This window comes from Danio rerio, chromosome 23, assembly GCF_052040795.2.
Source record: "Danio rerio strain M-AB ecotype USA chromosome 23, GRCz13ab, whole genome shotgun sequence".
In the NCBI taxonomy this organism is placed as follows: Eukaryota; Metazoa; Chordata; class Actinopteri; order Cypriniformes; family Danionidae; genus Danio; species Danio rerio.
In genome coordinates, this window is record NC_141043.1 from 10,992,856 (window position 1) to 11,013,471 (window position 20,616).

The window sequence follows — 20,616 nt, forward strand, 5'->3', positions numbered from 1 at the left end:
TTTTGTATTCTGCTTCGTATTTATTCAATATTTCAAAACCTATAAGCAAAAGAAAAGAAAGAAAATTAATATTATAACTGATTAAATACATTAAACATTCTATGAGTGAAACCCTGGGAGAACACAAGGCACCGTTCCAGAAGATTGACAATCAGTGTGAGGTTTCAGATCCTGATTGGGAGCCTGGAAAAACTGACACGAATGCTTCACAAACAAAAGAAATCCACCTCAGTACTCGCATCTCAGTGACAGGTAGGAAAAAGGCTGAAATATGAAAAGTCAGCTGCATGTACAAGTTATTTTGCACAATTCCTGCCCACATCAAGGACGAACTCATAATTGTGCTTCTTAGTGCATTACGGACCTGGTTCATGATGCAGGTCATTTTGGGCTTAAGTTTCAAACTTGACAAACCACAACAAAATCCAATCAGCATCAAGATGTGAGCTGCAAGCGAGACAAACGCGAATTTAACCATGTGCAGATCTCAGACGATGATGAATTACAACACAGGAGAACAGAAAAGATATCTCTTTGGTACTGAACAACTAAAAATATAAATGCTCTGATGATTACACAGATCATTTTCAGTTTCTTATTTTGACGATATCTACACTAGCTCCCCTCGACGCACACATATTTCCATCCATTCAAGCACAGCAAAACAAACTACAATGATGAGCACTCTGAAACAAGACACAGTGTGATTACAGCGAATAAAAAGGCAGTTAGGAGCAAATGCATAAGTTACAAAAAATAATAATAATAATTCTGGCGATGGTGAAAATATTAAGCTACTCTGACAAAGACAAGACACGCATGGGGTTACAGTTAATAACACCTTGAACAGAATGCTGGATATTATTCACAACGCAGTAACCAAAACACAAAAGACGTTTAACAGTGCTGTGACGCCATTCTAAAACAGCTTTCATTTACGTAAAATACTACAAGAGGAGGTCTGGATTAGTGCTGGGCAATGATTGTTGATTAAAGGGGATGCAAAATAAAGGCTTGTATTTAAATAACGTGTGCGTTTGTATGTTTTTTACGTAATCACAATTTTATTTATATTTAGACATAAAACGTGTTTATGTGATAAAAATAAATACAAATTCAAATATTTACGTAAATAATTTTGATTTGTTGTTGTATTTTGTATGTGTTTGTATTTATATGCACACACAAATATATATTGCGTAAAAACAAACTTTTAAGTTGAATGCAATTAAATCCGGATTGATCATTTCCCAGCACTAGTCTTCTAAAGCATGAAAGTAAAGCCGTTTTACTCTTGGGATTTTGTTTAAATTAAATATTCAGTTTGGGTGAAAACAAGGAATTGCATATGCACTTCGCTGTGTATTCGCGGTTCTAACCAAGATTGCGTTCCCCCCACTTCCATTTGCTCTGAAATTATTGATAACCTCCAAACCAAAGAGATTTTCTTAAGATGTGCAATACATTTGCATAAAAGATAGTTCCTAGAAACAGATTAGACTTAGCCTTGAACTTCTTTTTGTCTAAGGTTATGCCTAATGCGCGTCTAAGAAAAAAAGAGCCCTAAGATTTTGTTCCTAACGGACGTTCTAATTCAGTAAATGAAAGTGTCTAACACAACGAGCATATACTTTGACAAGCAGCAACCGTCACTATACTGCACATTTGATCAGTAATCCTAGAAATAGAGGAGAAAAACTAGAACAATTGGAAACATCGCTCTGTTGTGATGATTTATATTACATATGCTACTTGCTATTTCATTAATATTGCCTAAATATCGGGTATGAACAAACTCCTCAGGAAAAAGCACGGAGGGATCATTTGCAATGCTTAAAACTTAAAAACAGGGCTGTAACATTCTCTACGATATGAAACAATTGCAAAACCCAAGAGTTCTGTTCGCCCAGGAGGGATTATTTTTTTCCGTTTTCAGTCCATTTTCTAGGATCAGTCCAAAAACAGGGTAGATGTGGTAAATGTGCAAAGCTTGCTAATGTCTTGAGCGACCACCTTCAAACGCATGGTGCTCCTCGTGTGCTGAAAGAAAAACACATAGCATTAAATCATTTTGAACAATTCTGTGACGTAAAACTGCTAATATTCTTATGGTTTTGTTTAAAACTCAAATTGAGGTATAAATTCAATTCATTTAAAAGAAAACCCCCTAATGTCGGGTTCAGACAACTACACTACCTGACAAAAGTCTTGTCGCCTTTTCAAGTTTTAGGAACAACAAATAATAACTTGACCTCTAGTTTATCATTTGGTATCAGTGGCTTATATGAAAGGCTTTAGATTACACTTAATTTACCAAAATAAAATATGATCATGCCTTGATTATTAATTATTTAATTAAGGTGTGACTTTTCTTAGATAAAAGTCCTGTCACTAAACAGAAATAATGTACAGTATATAATATAAAGTCATGGTGCAGAGGAAAAAGAATGAATATTGTGTATGACTCCCATGGGCTTGGAGGACTGCATCCATGCATCTCTGCAATGACTCAAATAAGCTATTAATAAAGTCATCTGGAATGGCAAAGAAAGCATTCTTGCAGGACTCCCAGAGTTCAATAAGATCCTTTGGATTTATCTCCAATGCCTCCTTCATCTAACCCCAGACATGCTCAATAATGTTAATGTCTTGTGACTGGGCTGGCCATTCCTGGAGCACCTTGACCTTCTTTTTTTTCCAGGAACTTTGATGTGGAGGCTGAAGTATGAGAAGGAGCACTATCCTGCTGAAGAATTTGTCCTTTCCTGTGGTTTTGTAATGTAATGGGCAGCACAAATGTCTTGATACCTCAGCCTGATGATGTTGCCATCCACTCTGTAGATCTCTTGCATGCTCCCATATTGAATTTAACCCCAAACCCTGATTTTTCCTTTACCAAACTTGACTGATTTCTATGAGAATCTTGGGTCAATGCGGGTTCCAATAGGTTTTCTGCAGTATTTGCAGTTCAACAGATTTTTCAACTGAAAAATCTATCCTCTGCCACTTTTCCAAATAATCAACTAGAAGTCAAGATAGTATTTGTTGTTCACACAGGTGGGATCCACGACAAGACTTTTGTCAGATATAGTGTACCATACAAAAACATTTGTGAAGCTATTTTGACTAGACACATCACTTCTGTAGAAGTGTTTTCCAAAAGTCAACTACTTGTTCCTGATGATCATTATGCATGTTTTTAAAGACTGTGATAAGTCATCAGCAAGTCCGAAATGTTTCTTGCCTATTAAGAATTTAAAAATCCAAATTTTATGATCTGACACAGTCAAGTGTTATAACACGAAAATACAGTGTAGTCTGAACCCTACACAACACTGTGTTAAACATAAAAGTAAGCTATTAGGGTTTCATATACTTTAATATTTCATTACCATATACACTTAAGCAGAGAGTGTGACATGCTGTGAGTAAAATGTAAACCCCTTACGTTTATAAAATACTGCTTTAAAAGATATCTGTGGAAGAAGTTCGTAGATTCTTCCTAAAACGTTTGCCTCATTGGCAAAAGAGGCGTTTCCATTCCAGACCTGAACCACATCTTCTCGCTCTCTCACACTGACACTTACTCCAACCACTTCATCCTCTGCAAAAACATACAGAAATTACATTATTCTTAGTTTAAGGTCAATTTAATTGATCAATAAAATATACACATATAATAATGTACATCAGGGCTATTCAATTGGTGGCCCGCGATGCACTTTGTTCTGGCCCTCCAAACAGTGTGACCAAGACATCAAAAATAAATTTAGTACAGTAGACAAACAGCCGCTATAGTTATGAAGTTACGTGCGTCTGTTCAATAAAAGCACGAGCTGCAGTTAAAGGCTGCACAGAGCGTGAGTCATCATAAGCGAGTGGTGCGGGCAGCCGAAAACATGTTTGTAGAAAAGGCTATTTGTACAATGCACTGATATCGTTAATAGGGATGCAACAATTAGCCAATTTCACTATTAACTGTGCTTTAATTCGTCACAGTTTATTAATCGTAAAGTCTTCTCTAAGCCGCATTTCTGTTGTACGGAACGAAACTGCAAAATGCCAAGTTGCCTGTGCGCTAGTTTTAAGTTTGAAGTACACCGAGGCTTATACGCACGCACACAGGATTAACTATAGCAGCAGCTGTTCCCATTTCACGTCTTTTCTGCTTGCAGGTTTATTATTTCTAATGTAAGAATATATGACAATATGCGCGTGCCAGCAGAGCAACGCACTTGCGTCTTTCAGGGCGCACGCAGTAGAAAACATCTCACGGTGAGAGTTGTGCGTGATCTTTCAGTGCAATGTAAATAAAAGATATGTTAGACGAATTATTATTAAAATGATTACGCATGCATGAATGCAGATGACAACAACAGTTAAACTAAATAGCTACTTACCTAATATAAAGCTTAAATTTACATTAGAAGTGATAACAGTGAAACCATGATTATTCTTCAGACTATATAATGGTACAACCAAAATCCATGTTATGTTTTAAACTGCATAACAAGGATGCAACAATTATAGATTTTGGTTGTACCATTATATAGTCTGAAGAATAATCATGGTTTCACTGTTATCACTTCTAATGTAAATTCGTGTCTGAATGTAGAAGAAGCCTACTTCAGCAATGCACTGCTTTTGTTGTGCTCTGAAATACATTTGAATGTTTGTAAAAAAAAAAAAAAAAAAGTCTATTGTACAATGCACTGATATTATGTAGTTTCAAAATACAATATATTAACATTTTAATGTAGAAAAAGCTAACGTGGCTGTCTTAAGGAGCAAAAACATACAGCATGTGGGCCCCTATATGCTGTTGTGTCATCACTCATATAGCAAGTTATACCTCTCCGGCCATTCGTTTGGGATGCTTTTCATGAACCGGCCTCCATGACACACTAATTGAATAGCCCTGATGTACATCCTTTAAGAACATTTATTTCCACACTCACCTGATGCACAATAATCTGTGAACTGTTCACCAATCGTAGCCAACAGCAGTTCTTTCCACACAGCTAACTGGTTGACAAAAGAATATAGAGGAAAAAAATGACAAAAAGCACAGCAAAAGTATATAATATACAGTTGAAGTCAGAATTATTAGCCCCCTTTGAATTCTTTTTTTTGTTTGTTTTTGAATTAGCCCCCTTTGAATTTCCCAAATGATGTTTAACAGAGCAAGGAAATTTTCACAGTATGTCTGATAATATTTTTTCTTCTGGAGTAAGTATTATTTGTTTTATTTCAGCTAGAATAAAATCAGTTTTTAATTTTTTAAAACACCATTTTAAGGTCAATATTATATGCCCCTTTAAGCTAATTTTTTTTCTTGATAGTCTACAGAACAAACCTTCATTATTCAATAACTTGCCTAATTACCCTAAGCTGCCTAGTTAACCTAATTAACCCAGATAAGCCTTTAAATGTCACTTTAAGCTGTATAGAAGTGTCTTGAAAAATATCTAGTGAAATATTATATACTGTCATCATGGCAAAGACAAAATAAATCAGTTATTATAGATAAGTTTTTAAAACTATTATGTTTAGAAATGTGTTAAATAAATCTCTCTGTTAAACAGAAATTGGGGAAAAAAATAAACAAATGATCTAATAATTCAGGGGGGCTAATAATTCTGACTTTATATGTGTGAAGATTTTGTGTTTACATTATGCAGGCTTTAAGGTCTTAACAGACACCATTATGACATAATTTAACAGACTTACTGTGCTCTCCTTTGGCACTTTCATTTTCCAAACACCTCCCTTTGCATTGCTTTCCTCCTCCCTGTGTTCATATAAAAATAAATACATGTATAAATCAAGCAATTTGGTCACCTGAAATACACTTGGTGCTGCTTATTCTGCAAGGACAGAGTATCGTTAAGATGTTAAGGTAAAATCTATAAGATATTAAATCTTTCATTTTTTGATCGTCACCAATGCTTTCTTGGATCATACAAAACAAAAAATACAAACAGTTTAACAACATTATTTTACAAAAGTTTAACATGTTAAGTGAGAAAGTGGGATTGTATATTTTAAATAATTCCTTAAAGGGTCACGAAACACCAAAACACATTTTTTGAGCTGTTGACAGTTGTATATGTGTCCCACGCTGCTAAAAACACTATTAGGACATATATCTTTCACAAAAAAAGTGAAAATTGGTTGTTTTTGCGTTGTTTCTAGCAAATTCGTTCTTCCGGTTTGAAACTGCGTCATGCCTATTAGATCCTTGCGTGTAATCCAGTGTGGAGAGTGGATGTCTGTACCTGGGAGTACATCATGACGTCTCTGAGTCTGCTGCATTAATTCATGAGAAAGCCTTGGTTCAAACCAATCAGCGCGCTCTATTGTGTATACGGTGCAACTTCATTAATATGCATGATAGCTTCAAAGACTGTCTTTACCCGTTACAGTGTTCAGACAGCAGAGAGACGACACGTTGTGTTGCCAAAACAAGTGGAAGAAGAAGAATTGTTTGGAGACCTGGGTCGTCAGTGTTTAGTTTATAATTGTGCTGCAATGACGGTTTTGTTTTTATTTCCCGCTATAAGAGAAAGAGCTAGACTCACGTGTGGATTACAGTGCACGCGACACGCAACAGAAATAAGTTTGTATGGAACGTTTTTTACCCTAGAACTTTTTGCATCTCTCCGTGTGTAAACATGTAAACAACGCAAAACTATTACCGTTGTGTAGAATTTTCGCTGCATTTTGTGGCAGTATAGTCTATACACACACAGCTTTCTGATGCTACATACAGAGTGCATTTAATTTACAGCGAAATGTGAAGGTTTTTTTTTTTCTTCCATTCACCGTGCGGTATCAAACATTGCATTAAAACAACACTCTTCCAGCAGTTCCTCGTTTGCAATATCTCGTTTGTCACAGGGGGGCATGCATGATATGTTCTTTAATGAAAGTGAAAGTGCCAAACTGCAGTTAAAGTCCACCATTGAATAATTTGGCATATAATTTGCTTACTGATGTCCATGTAAACGCAGTCACTGTCTTTGTATGTGTTTGCGTATGTGTTTGTTTTGCCTCTGTGAAAATCAGCGAGTGCCCACACGGAAATTCCCATTTTTATGCAAATTTTTATGCACCTTTCCTCTTTCCCTCCCCCGACACTCACACCTAAACAAAGCTGGACTCACCCACTTTCCAGACTTTTTGCAAACTAGAGGTGTGAAAACACCCTGCTGAAACAGAGGGGTTTAGTAGCCATTTAAATATTTACCAATGATCGCTCATTTTGTTAAACCGAGTGATCTTTGTGAAGATGAAAGTAATTTAATTTGTATACAGTTATCATAACTTACAACCTTATAATAAGGAAATATAAACATTATAAATTAACTACATGAAATGGAAGTTCAGGTGGCTGAGTGGTTAGCACTGTCGCCTCACAGCAAGAAAGTCACTGGTTCGAGCTCCCAGTTGGCGTTTCTGTGTGAAGTTTGCGTGTTCTCCCCGTGTTCGTGAGGGTTTCCTTCGCGTGCTCCGATGTGAATGTGAGTGTGTATGGGTGATTCCCAGTACTGGACAGCGGCTGAAAGGGCATCTGCTTTGTAAAACATATGCTGAATAAGCTGGTGGTTCATTCCACTGTGGCAACCCCTGATAAATAAGGGACTAATCTAAAGGAAAATGAATGAATGAATGAAAGTTTCAAGAAAGACGGTCAAAATGCTACAATACATAAAGTTGTTTAATTATATTTGTGACATGATAGTGCAGAAGTATGATAGGAATGACAGATAATTTATCAGCAAAACTTCAGTGATTTTATACAACAATTCGATAAGCAAAAAGTTATACGGCTGCACGATATTGGAAAAAACTGACATTGTGATATTTAGTTTTTCTGATATATCCTAGGGGTGTGACGAGATGCCAACTCCACAAGACGAGACACGAGATTAATTTCACAAGGACTTTTACACTATTTTAAAAAAATCTTGAATGATGAAACATATTAATGGAATAGTCTTCGAATTCAAATATTTTGCTAATATATGAATGGAAAATAGTTGTTTTTTAGAAATTAATAATAAATAAATAAATAAATAAATAAAAAAGATGATTCACAAAACACAAAACAATTTAGGTGTTTTTTTTTATCAGCTTGTAATTAATTTACTTCAATTTTAGTGAACATGCATATAACTATATGTATGCAATAGTTTTAAATTAGTTTATATTGAATTCTATGCAATAAACATGCAAACACTGCAAAAAAAATTGTTAATATATAAATGGAAAATAGCAAATGCTACTGACTGGATTTCCCATATAGAATTTTAGAGTTTTTACACTGCAGATCTTGATGGACAAATCAGGTATTGTCACAAAATCTGATTTGTCCATCAAGATCTGCAGTGTAAAAACTCTAAAATTCTATATGGGAAATCCATTCAGTAGCATTTGCTATTTTGACCGGCTTGCATTTATTATCTTTTAAAGGTGACCTTTAAAATCCGATTGTCTGCATTTACACCGCACACAGCAAAAGGCGCAATGACCAGGGGTTCAATCATCAATTTAAAAAAGCTGTCCAATATGGAATGCTGTTAGCTAAAAAAAAGTTCTTTGTTTTTGGAAAAAGCATCAAAACCAGTTTTTAAATCCTGGCTTTCTGAATTCTCTAGCACTTTACATTTGGAGAGACGAAGACACAATCTTTCTAATAACATTGCCGGCTTTGAAACCACCTGGAAAACCTTTTTTTTATTATTTGTCAAATGCCAAGCATAACAGTTTAAAGGTATAACCCTGGCATTGTCTGCAAGATCACCATATTGCCTGTGCCCACTGGCCTAGATATAAGCGTGTAAGATTTAGGGCGGGAAGGTATGGGCAAAAAATCATATCTCTGTATTTTTAGGAGTAATGAAGGTACACTATATATATCTGATATATCCCATAATTGGCTACTTGAGAGTTAAAGCCTTTATTAAACAGTTTTTAAACAAAATATAAATCATACTGGGGTTTCGCTCACTGTTTACAAATAAACAGCTGCACAAAAGAATAACAGCTGCAGAAAATCTTTGATAAATAAAATACAGTACAGGTTTTTCCCTTTTTGTTTCGACTAAACTTGTTTTTACTAAATATTAAATAGGGAGATGAAAACGTATAGACTATAGATATGAGAAGTAACAAAATTGTTTCGCAGTGCCGCGATAAAATGTTGGTTAAGCATAGAAATGTAAACAGACCAAAACGCAGAGCTAAACGTGTAATAATGTAAAGAAGAGACCGTCGTGTAATAAATACTGAACTTATAATCAGTGAATTTGAGGTGGTTTCACTTTCGAAATAGTTTAAATTCCTCCCATTTTGGCGTTTTTAATTATTTTGAATACATTCAGGTGCTGCTTGTTAATTTGACAAGGCTTCTATGTTTGTTCTTGCTGTTAATTGTGGAAGAAATAATCAATAAAAGGTTTCTGATAAACTGCTGTGACAGCTGCAGGCATTGTGTGACGTGCATGCACAAGATGGGGGGGATCAGATTTGTCAGTGGAGTCAAATGTCGATACAACACCGGCACTGCATGTTCCATGTCACTTCAGTGATGGGTCATTCTTGAATGATTTGTTCCATTTTGAACAAATATTTTGTATGACTCATGGAGTGAATCATTCATTTGCGCATGCACACATCTGTGCAAGTGGAGCTCGCGTGCTACCTTGGAGTGGTCTGTTTCGTGCAGAATGCTCATGTGTGGCCTCAAACCATTTTAATATGAACGATATTGAATAATCTCGCAACGCGCTGGGGAATCATATTGATAGATCCCCAGAAGTTGATATACCACGCAGCCCTAGTAAGATTGTTGACCCATGTATAATACTGGAGGAACTGATGTAAAAATGGTTTTAAAATCTTTTTTCTGTCTTTTTTGTTCGCGTTTTCTTTGTTGTCTTTATAATTTTTGTTGGTTTTTGTGTTGCTTTAAGAAAAAAATATATATAATATAAAAAAAAAGGTGCAATGAGCAAGGGGAGAGAAAAAATAAAATAAAAAATGAGCGGGCGCTGACTGACAGCTGATAATAAAAAGCGCTCCTTTCTCCACTCCTGTATTTTTTCTGTTTGCATGGTTTCATTTTTTTTATTTTTGACAAGTTGTTTTGCTATAGTTTAAGACAGAAACGTTCTCATTTTGCCATCTTTTAATCTAGGCTTTTTTAAACGAGTAGCTATTTTAATGTCATGTTCATGGCGTGATTTATGCATGTTTTATTTATGCAATAGTTTTATATTAGCTGATACTATGAGGCGGATGTTGCACTTAAACATGCTTTTGATGATAAAGGCAGGTGTGTTGAGTCTCCAGCTGTCCAGTATGTGTGTGCGCTTAGAGATGTGTGTAGCTGCAGAGAAACTCATGACTTTTCACCAAGACGGGAAATCTCGTTGCGATTTAATCTCACACGAGATCTCGTGACACCCCTAATATATACATTGCAATATTATGAATGTAATTTTGCCAGATCAGTTAAATAACTGTTTGGTAAGAATTCATTATTGACATTGATAGGGAATGTAACAAACAATGATATAATTAACAAATTTAAGGCATGATTTAATACAATAGTGAAAAAGATACAAGTCTGTATTATACTGTATTAAATACAATTAATCTTAGTTAAAGCTTCACATTTCAGATTTTTTTGTGCCCCGGTGGGTTTAAACTACTTGAAATGCTTAAAAATGTTTTACTTTATTACAGTTAAACTTTGCACGTGTTCAAACCTGGGTTTTCTGCATAATTATAATCCCAACTCGACATTGCAGATCCTGCGATGTGTGAATATTGCAGATTCACATCGCAATATTGATGCTAAAACCATATATTGTGAAGCTCTAATACTTATGAGTAACTTTGCACATGTAAATAACTCTAATGCACTTACATTTGACAGAAGGTTTAATGGGATCATCTTTGCTAGACATGTTTTTGTAACATTAATACCTGTAACGGTCACTTAATACTTCAATGCATTTAATGCATAAAATCTTAGTGTATATCGTGTATTGGAAGATTTGTATAAATCTATTCAACAAAAACCAGACTTACCATAGTGGCCTTCTTTCTCCTCGCATTAAGTGGTAGCTACACCTCAGGGGGAGGCAGGACACAGGAGGGATGTTGTTGTACACACTCCAAAAACTCTTTATGTGATGAAAAACATGAGAAACCCCTATCAGTCACAGTATTTTTCTCTTAATTCCAACTTATAATGTTTTAATGCTTATTGTTTCAAATAGGCATGAAACGGAAGTCAAGATTGTCCTTTTTTAATCCTTATTTTTATATTGTGATGTACATGAAACGATCCTAATATGAAAAAAAATTGTAGGGCGGTGCATGATTTCGTCCTGAGGGGTTTTAATATTAGGGGAAAACTAAATCAAAAACTACATAGCCCAGAGTGGAAAAAGTCTTTGCCCCTAAGGTTGCATTTACATCTGTAAGGTGGGCAACAAATGATTCATTGAAGCATTTTCTGCCGTCTTTGGGTCCCTTCACATCACACTGATTGCTTTGGTCCGAACCAGTTAAAAAGAACCAAAATGCAGTCATCTGACAAAATCCAGATCACTTATTGGCCAGATGTTAATAAACGTATTTCCCAAACTGCTTTTTGATTGGTCAGAATTCACGTGCGGGAAAATGCCAATGAAACTCCCGCAAATAAACAAACAGGCGGACACAAAATGCCGCTTTTTACCATGGAGGTACGACTGCACTGGCAGATTGTATCCTTGCTCATACTATACTACAGGGTGGGTCATTTATATAGATACACCTTAATATAATGGGAATAGTGAGGGGGCTTGTAAATAACTCATGAAAGAGTAAAGTTACGTTAAAACCAAGTACACTATTGTTTTTCTTGTGACATTCCCAATAAGTTTTATTAAGGTATATCCATATAAATGGCCCATCCTGTATATAGTTTGTATGCATCACTAGACAAACTATACATTTTGAGAATGAAGTGTGGCTGCGGCTGGAAAATAATGTTTTAATTTTATTTATTTATTTATCAGGATCCCCATTAGCCACTGCTATTCTTCCTGGGGTCCATCGAACATAACACAAAATTACATTAATACACAACAACAAAGACTAATAAAAACATTAAAATACAAAATTCATACATAACATCCAAATCAACAATCCACTTAATATTGTTCCATTAAATATTTTTTAAATGATTTTTTAAACCTCCTTTTACTTGTTACAAAGCATGTAATGTCTGACGGCAATTCATTCCATATTTTCATTCCTCTATACATCACGGTACGTTGCTTTGCATTAGTTTTTGAAATGGGAAGCAAAAAATTTCCTTTTAATGCATTGCAAACAGCGAAGGAGCATCGCACGTCACTTCAGGAGGAGGCGTGAATTAACTTAGCTAAACTGCTTCATGGTCATCTTCCGGAAATATTACCAATGATCCATCCGGTAATGTTTTCCCTCTCCCTCTCTCTCTCCCTCTCTCTCTGTTTGAAAATTGTTGACAAAGCACTGTAAACAAATATTTTTCCTCCACATCCCATAATGCACAGTGCATCGGCCTTCGGCAGCTGGATTAGTACAAAATGGCGCAGTACTTTTTGCGGTTGGGTCTGTTTTACTTTTTTGGTCCGCTTTTGGTGCGCACTAGAGCACGACTGCTACATTCACACCTACTCAAACGGACTGCACCCATAGGGAAAACTAACTCTAGTGCAATTCAACCCAACTAAATAAGGCAGGTGTGAAATCACCCTAAATGTAATAACTGTTTGGGCCACCCTTAACACCAATAACTGCAACCAAGCATCTTTTCATCTTTGCAGAATTGTTGAAATTCTGCCACATTGGAGATGATGCATTCGAGCATAAACCACCTTTTTAGGGTCATGCCACAGCTTCTTAATTGGATTTAGGTCAGGACTTTGACTAGGCCACTCCAAAGTCTTCATTTTGTTTTTCTTCAGCCATTCAGAAGTGGATTTGTTGGTGTGCTTTGGATCATTGTCCTGCTGCAGAAGCCAAGTACGCTTCAGCATGAAGTCATTAACAGATAGAAGTACATTATCCTTTAGGATATTTTGGTACACAGCAGAATTCATGGTGCCATTTATCACAGCTAGTCTTCCTGGTCCTGAAGCAACTAAACAAAAAAGCCCCAGACCATCACACTACCACCACGTTTTACTGTTGGTATGATGTTCTTTTTCTGAAATGTTGTGTTACGTTTACTCCACACATAATACGACACTTTCCAAAATGTTTTTGTTCGTCTCATCAGTCCACAGTGTATTTTCACAAAAGTCCTGGGGATCATCAATATATTTTCTAGCAAAAGTCAGAAGAGTCTTTATGTCCATTTTGCTCAGCAGGGGTTTTTCTCTTGGTTTGCCATGCAAACCATGTGAACACTCACCTTGCCTGAAGCAGGTGATGTTTTTGTGGGGTCATTTGTGACCTTTTGAAAGAGTTGTCACTTCACTCTTGTGGTAATTTTGGTCTGCTGTCCACCCCTGGGAAGGTTCGCCACTGTTCCATGTTTTAGCGATTTGTACATGACAGCCCTCACTGTGGTTTGCTGCAGTCCCGAAGCTTTAGAAATGGCTTCATAACCTTTTCCAGACTGGAAGATTTTAATGACTTTCTTTCTCATTTGTTTTTGAATTTCTTTGGATCTCTGCATGATGCCTAGCTTTTGAGGATCTTTTGGTCTACTTCATGTCAGGCAGGTGCCATTTAGGTGATTTCTTGATTGCAAACAGGTGTAGCAATAATCAGGTCTGGGTGTGGCTGGAGAATTTAACTCAGGTAAGATAAACCAGATTTAAGTTGTGTTTTAACCAGGCGGGGTGGGAGGGGGCAATCATTTTTTCACACTGGGCTATGTAGTTTTAGATTTTATTTCCTCTTAATAATAAAAAACTTCATTTACAAAATGTGTGATGTGTTTACTTGTGTTATCTTTGACTAATATTAAAATTCGTTTGATGTTCTGAATCATTCAAGTGAGACAAACATGCAAAGAAATAAGAAGTTTGTAAGGGGGCAACACAACACTGCGAGTATAAAAAAAGAGTTAATTTTGATTTCATTTCAACTTCAAGTAAATCTAAAGCTATAACAAATTAAACAAAATTATCAGTTATCCTAAAATAGCATATTAGCATCTTTCCAATTTGTACTTGCCATGAACTTGAAAAAATAATCTAATAAAAACCATAAAACAATAAAAACTCAGAAATGACACCACACCTTCATTAACAAGGTAGTCTTTCAGGTTGATCGGGCACAACATATATAATGGGCACACAAAACAACTCAACACAAAAAAGGCAATTAAAAATTGACAGAAACACTTACCTGTACAGTGTGGACAGTATATATCTTTTTCAGATTTGATTCACACTCTGCTGCCGTTGTACCTGGTAATGACCTAGAAAAAAAAAGAAGACAAGCTCTATACTGTTAATTACTGTTTATTAAAAATAAAATAATAATCCAACAAAAAAAAAAAAAAACCCTGTCATTATTTACACACTCTCATTTCACCCCGAACCTGTATGACTTCCTGTCATCTGTGGAAGAATAATGAATCCATAAACAATGCAATCAAAACTGTGGTCAGGAAAATGAAAGTGAATGTGAACTGTGCTGTCAAGCTTTAAAATGGTTGGCGGGCGTGATGCATTTTGCTTTTTTTGGGTGAACTATCTTTTAAAAAAAGACAAATAAAGACAATCTTAGCATATTAACAATGTATATCACAAATAGATGTTTAATAATTTAGTGTACCCCAAAACGCAAATTTATTTAGCCTCAAGTTGTTCCAAACCTTTATAAGTTTCATTAGTCTGTTGAACAAAAACAAAGATATTTTGAAGAAAGCTGAAAACCTGTAACAACTGTCATCCAAATAAATAAAAAAATAAATAAAATAAAACACTAAAATAAACACTATGGAGGTCAATGGTTACAGGTTTCCATCTGAATTTGAATTTATTTTATTTAACAGGGACAATGCTCATTAATCAACAGTAAAACTGTAAATAAGCCAGAGTTAGCCACAAGGGCTAATTTTCATCAGTTGCCCCCTGCCAGATTTTAAAAGGCAACCTAAAAAAAAAAACACATCATCACACATACAAAAACAGTAAAGTTACATATGACAAAAAGAGATAAAAACATGTAAGAAGAATTTCTTAAAATGTTAGACAAAAGAATTACACATTATTACAAACTTGATTTGCTTTTAGCCATTTCTTTAACTTGTATTTAAAAGTAGAATAATTTGTAACAACCCTTAAGTCAATCGGAAGTGTGTTCCAATAATGACTGGCTCTAACTGAGAAGACTGATCATGCAAAAGTTGTACGTCTAAACTGCACAGCACAGTCTCCCCTGGTAACAGATCGTGTTGCTTGACCGTTATTGTTCTTGTGTGTCACAAACTCACATAATGGAGGTGGAGCATATCCATTTAAAAATTTTTAAATCATACAAGCATCAGCCAAATATTTCATATTATCGAAGCTCAATAAATAATGTTTTTGTATAATATTACATTGAGGATACCTAATAGACTTTTGATCAAATACTTTCAGTGCCTGTTTATAAGGTGATTCAACTGATTTTAAAACTGTTTTACTAGCATGCGACCGACTAGTAAGACAATATGTAATATGAGAAAAAATCATGGAGTGCATAAAAAGTTTTGCTGCTTCATTAGTCAAGTAAGGTCGTATATACCTGAAGTTGGCCAGATTAAACTTAACAATTTTAATAACCTTCTTGGCATGCTTTTGGAAAGTTAATTGAGAATCTAAAATTAGACCTAAATATTTAAAATCAGAGACAACCCTGAGCTTTTCTCCTTTAAGAAATACATCAGGATGATGGGTAACTGTCAATGATTGTGAGAAAAACATACAAACCGTTTTACTTTTATTCAAATTAAGATGTAATTCACACAACCAATCAGATACATGAACTAATGCCTCAGTTAAATAATTTGCTGCCAGATGCTTGTTTTGCGCGTGTACATATAGAACTGTGTCATCAGCATCTATATCTATCTTCAAAAAAGATATAACAGAAGAAAGAAACTCAAACAGCTTTGAAATGAGTGAAGGGTTTGTAAATGACAGAATTTTCAGTTTTTGGGTGAGCTATGCCTTTTAATATGGAGCCAGGTCAGTTTCAAAACTATTACATTTACAAGATAAAATTCATACATGCACAGCACAATTCAGATTTACAAAAACCAATTTGTATTCATCCAATTCATAAATACAACACGTTATTAGTAAAAGTGAAAATCATAAATATTTTTGTTGAATTAATTGGATTTAAATATATTATGAATTGTGTTTTGAACTTACGAATAGGACTTGTGTATTATTGAATCGTGTTTTGAACTTATGAATTGGACTTGCATATTAATGAATCGTGTTTTGAACTCATGAATTGGATTTGTGTATTTCTGAATGATAATTAAAATTTACAAACTGGATTTGTGTAATTACAAACCATGTTTTGAATTTACTAATTGGATTAGTGCATTTGTGAATTGTGTTTTGAACTTACAAATTGGATTTTGTAAATGTGACTTGTGTTGTGAATGTGTATGAATAATATTTTGTAAATGTTTTCTTTTTGAGACTGATCTGGCTCCATATTTCAAAGGATTATCTTCCATCTTCAGTCAAGTGCAGTTCGGTGCTTGTGATCATGATAGGAGACAATACACAAGCATTTCACAATCTAAATGGCATCAAATGTCAGTCAGACAGTAAACAGGACTTCAACCCTTTAGAAAATTATTACCAATATAACCACAGAGAACATTTTGCGGAAGAGAAACTTTACAGAGGGGAAAAAGAAACTAATTTTTTTTCCTTTCACTGTTTAAAGCACATAAATTACAGATGTGTATACTAACACACGATAGATACGTATATGATAGATAAGTATAAGATAAGAATGTCAAGTTCAGCTTCAGATTAGAATGTCAAGTTCAGCTTCAGTTTATTCATCCCTCTGGAAATTTGAGTGGAATTCATACTGACCAGGAACCATATTGTTAAGTGATTGTGAAGTTTAACCTTAATAAAGTAAAAGAGTGCTTGTTTGCTTTGTTTTAAAGTCCTATGAATCTAACATTTCATGTGCATTTAAATAATTTATGTACAAGAATTTATAACAATGAAAATGAATTGCATTTAACTTCTACAACATGAAGACTATGCAGTTTTATTTGATTATGTCTCAAAAAAAGTTATACTCACCAAAAACATACAAAAAATTCATTTATGCAGATTATCTGGCCTATGCAGTCAATCTAGGGCCATATATACTTGCAAAATAAAAGAAAGTTTTGCAAACAAAAAATAAAGTATTGAGCAAAAAATAAATAAATGCAAATCTCCCCCAAAAAATTCAAAAATAAAATCGCAAAGTAAAAAGTAGAGATGGCTGACGTGAAACTGACGTTTCGACACAGTGTTGAGATCGCGAAGCGCAAGTGTTTTGAAACACTGCACCGAATCATGAACCGTAACACCCAAGACATGTGACTAAAGTGTTTCGAAACACCAGGAGCCTCATGTACGAAGACTTGCGTGGAAATCATACTAAAACATTGCGTACGCACAAAGCTGTAAATGTGCGTACGCAGAAAAAAATTTAGATGTATGAAACACTGCGTACGCCGAATCTCACGCATATTCTTTTGTACATCCGAATAAACGTGAAACTGAGCGCAACATGCACGAGCACAAAACCCCTCCCTGCCTCCTCCCCCGTATGAATATGCAAATGATTCTACTTTGGCAAAACCCAACGAAAAAGCAATGGCAAAAGCAAGCAAAAAGAGAAACTTTGAACAGAATGTGAATTGAAGGTGCTGCTTTCGGAGGTAGACCGGAGAAAAGCGGTGTTATTTGCAAGTTTGTTCTTAGGAATTAACAACAAAAGAAAAAAATTGAGTGGGAGAGTTTAGCTGATGCGGTTAACACAGCTGGGTCTGAACATTGAGTGAATTAGAAAAGAAATGGTGTGATTTATTGGTGTAAAATGTTGCAGTACTTTTAACAGTCTCTGTGGCGCACCTCGTAAAACGCATGTCAACATGTTTTGACACGTTCAAGCATGAACTCGGTTCGAATCCAGCGCCTTATGAACTCTTTCTTCTTTTTTCCCCGCTACATATCAGATTTTGCCAACTATTTTTCACGAGAAAGACAAGTAGGAATCATTAATAAGTTTGTGCATCATATTTTATTTGCACATTTAGTGAATGGAAATGTTTCTGATTCACGTATGCAAATTCATCTTCAGATAGTGTCTTTATAGCAATGTGCGTGCAGTAGATAGCTCAGATTACATTGGGAAAACAGGCGACCGCTGCAAATTGCGCTTTAATGTTTAGTTGGTCAACTGTATGGTATCTGTTTTATGGTGTAATCTAGATAGGATACAGCTGCGGATACGCCATCAATTTATTTCATCATTAATTTTTGTAACACTGCAAAACAATAATTAATATTTTTACAGTACTGTGATGGTTGGGTTTAGGGCTTGGGTTAATAAAATACAATAAATGGGAAATTTAATGAATAAGATAAATAATTCTTGTTAACTTCTGGTCACAACTGTGTCTGATCTAGCAACATACCTGTTTTATGACCAATACAAGACAAATTTATTCACAAAGTGTTTATTCGGATCTCTGACCAATGTTGAAACAAAACGATACAAGAACAAAGCATTGCCAACTGGTATTAAAGCATTTCAAAATAGCTGTATTGACCTGGATTCGAACACACTATCCCCACATGGTAGTCGCAAACTCTTTACCACTCCACTAAATCTATTGTATGTTCATGTCTGCAAAGTGGGGTTTAATACCTCAATTTGCTCAACTGTTATTTGCTGAAGCTGTTTCAGTGCAATACATTAAAAAATGACCACTAGGTGTCACCATAGAATGAGGTTTCAAAACGTTTCGAAGCTTCGACACATTTGCTTCGACTCTTTCAGTGTTTCATGAAGCCTCGCTCAACTCACCACTAATGAAAAGTAATTTTTAAGAAATACAAAATAGATTTTACTAACAAAAATAAAGAACTGCAAAGGGAAAATTAAGTTTTGAGAAATAAGAATGAACTTTGCAAACACAAAAGTACTGCAAATAAAAGTTAAGCAGTGTAAAAAAAACTACAATATTTGCATATATTCAACCGTGAGCTTGCAATGCTGTTTTCACTTTGTGGCCTTAATTTGGCAAGCAGGTGGAGTCAAAAGATCTGAAGCGGCGGTCACACTAGAGTTTGATAATGCGAAATTTTGTCATGCGGAGCTGCGAAAAATGGCAAGATTAAACGTTTAAAAAAAGCGAGCGATTGGTCCAGATAGGTCATGTTTTGATCCCCGATTGGTCTCACGGATGTCAAGTGTAGCGATTTCACAGGTCAGAGTTCACCAAGCTTGAACTTTGCACCTCAGCAAACTTGACGCATAACCTTGCATTTCCGATCTGACGTATTCGTGTGCGTATGAATGGGAGTCTATGGGAAGAAAAGTGCAGTGTGAACGCAACTTTAGGCATTTAAGGCAGGCCCGGACCTGTCTCCTTTAAGCGACATCATCACCTGGAGACACAGTATCATTGAGGTGGTCGGGAGCTGCCGTTAACGCCCAAGTTCCCTTGACTCTGCCCCCTTGTCAAGTCAGGGCTACAAAGTGAACGTGCAGAAGCATGAAGTGCAAAGTGAAAACAGCATCGCAAACTCACGGTTGACTAAAAAGCCAAACAAAATGAGCATTGCAATTGACTAGATAAATTTTGTAAAGGGAAGGCTATAAAAAATGATTTGTAAATATATAGTTTTTTTTTTATTGCAAATATTTAAGTTTTTTTGCACTGCTTGACTTTTTTTTTGCAGTTATTTTTTGTTAGATAAATTTCATTTTTACTTCTCAACACTTAATTTTCCCTTTGCAGTTCTTTATTTTAGTTAGCAAAATTAATTATTTTTGTACAAATGTATTTTTCCTTTGTGATTTTTGGAAATTTGCATTTATTTTTGCTCAATTTTTTTGTTTGCAAAACTTTTTTTTTTTTTTTAATTTTGCAAGTGTATATGGCCCTAGATTGCATCCATAGCCTACTAAATCATCCCAATCAATATCCAATTATGAGTTCTTTCCAAATTGAGCTATTCAAGTCATCTGGTGAAATAATTATATGCATTTGGCAATAATTATTGCAGGAAATAACTAAATCGCAATGTCTGATTTTTCCAGTTTCCTGCAGCACTTATAGATAGACAGACAGATTATAATAAGATTATAATAATTTTTTATGTTTTTAATAAATAAATCACATATACAATAAATAGCTCAAGATTTAATATAAATCTCATGCAAGTGAATGCAACTTAGAGACAGTCATATTAAAGTATCAAAAGTTTGTCTGCATTGACGGTGACCTACATTTTAATATCACAAACAAAACCAAAATGGGCTCATGACATAACTTTGAAGTACACCTTTACCATAACACACCGTTAG

At 35.1% G+C, this 20,616-nt stretch overlaps 1 protein-coding gene across 2 annotated transcripts in view; it reads right to left on the reverse strand.

Annotated features, from left to right (window-relative positions):
* Positions 1-20,616, reverse strand: part of eif4e3 (eukaryotic translation initiation factor 4E family member 3) — a 21,241-nt gene continuing 625 nt past the window's right edge. The window contains exons 2-7 of one of the 2 annotated variants that reach the window (XM_087305583.1): positions 14,272-14,479; positions 11,101-11,316; positions 5,731-5,791; positions 4,959-5,025; positions 3,449-3,604; positions 1-2,040 (exon numbers count right to left, since the gene is read on the reverse strand). In XM_087305583.1, coding sequence (XP_087161709.1) covers positions 1,994-2,040; positions 3,449-3,604; positions 4,959-5,025; positions 5,731-5,791; positions 11,101-11,126 — 357 coding nt within the window. In that variant the 5' untranslated portion in view covers positions 11,127-11,316; positions 14,272-14,479 and the 3' untranslated portion in view covers positions 1-1,993. The remainder of the gene's footprint in view (positions 2,041-3,448; positions 3,605-4,958; positions 5,026-5,730; positions 5,792-11,100; positions 11,317-14,271; positions 14,480-20,616) is intronic. The other variant, NM_001004589.1, reaches the window with a different exon arrangement.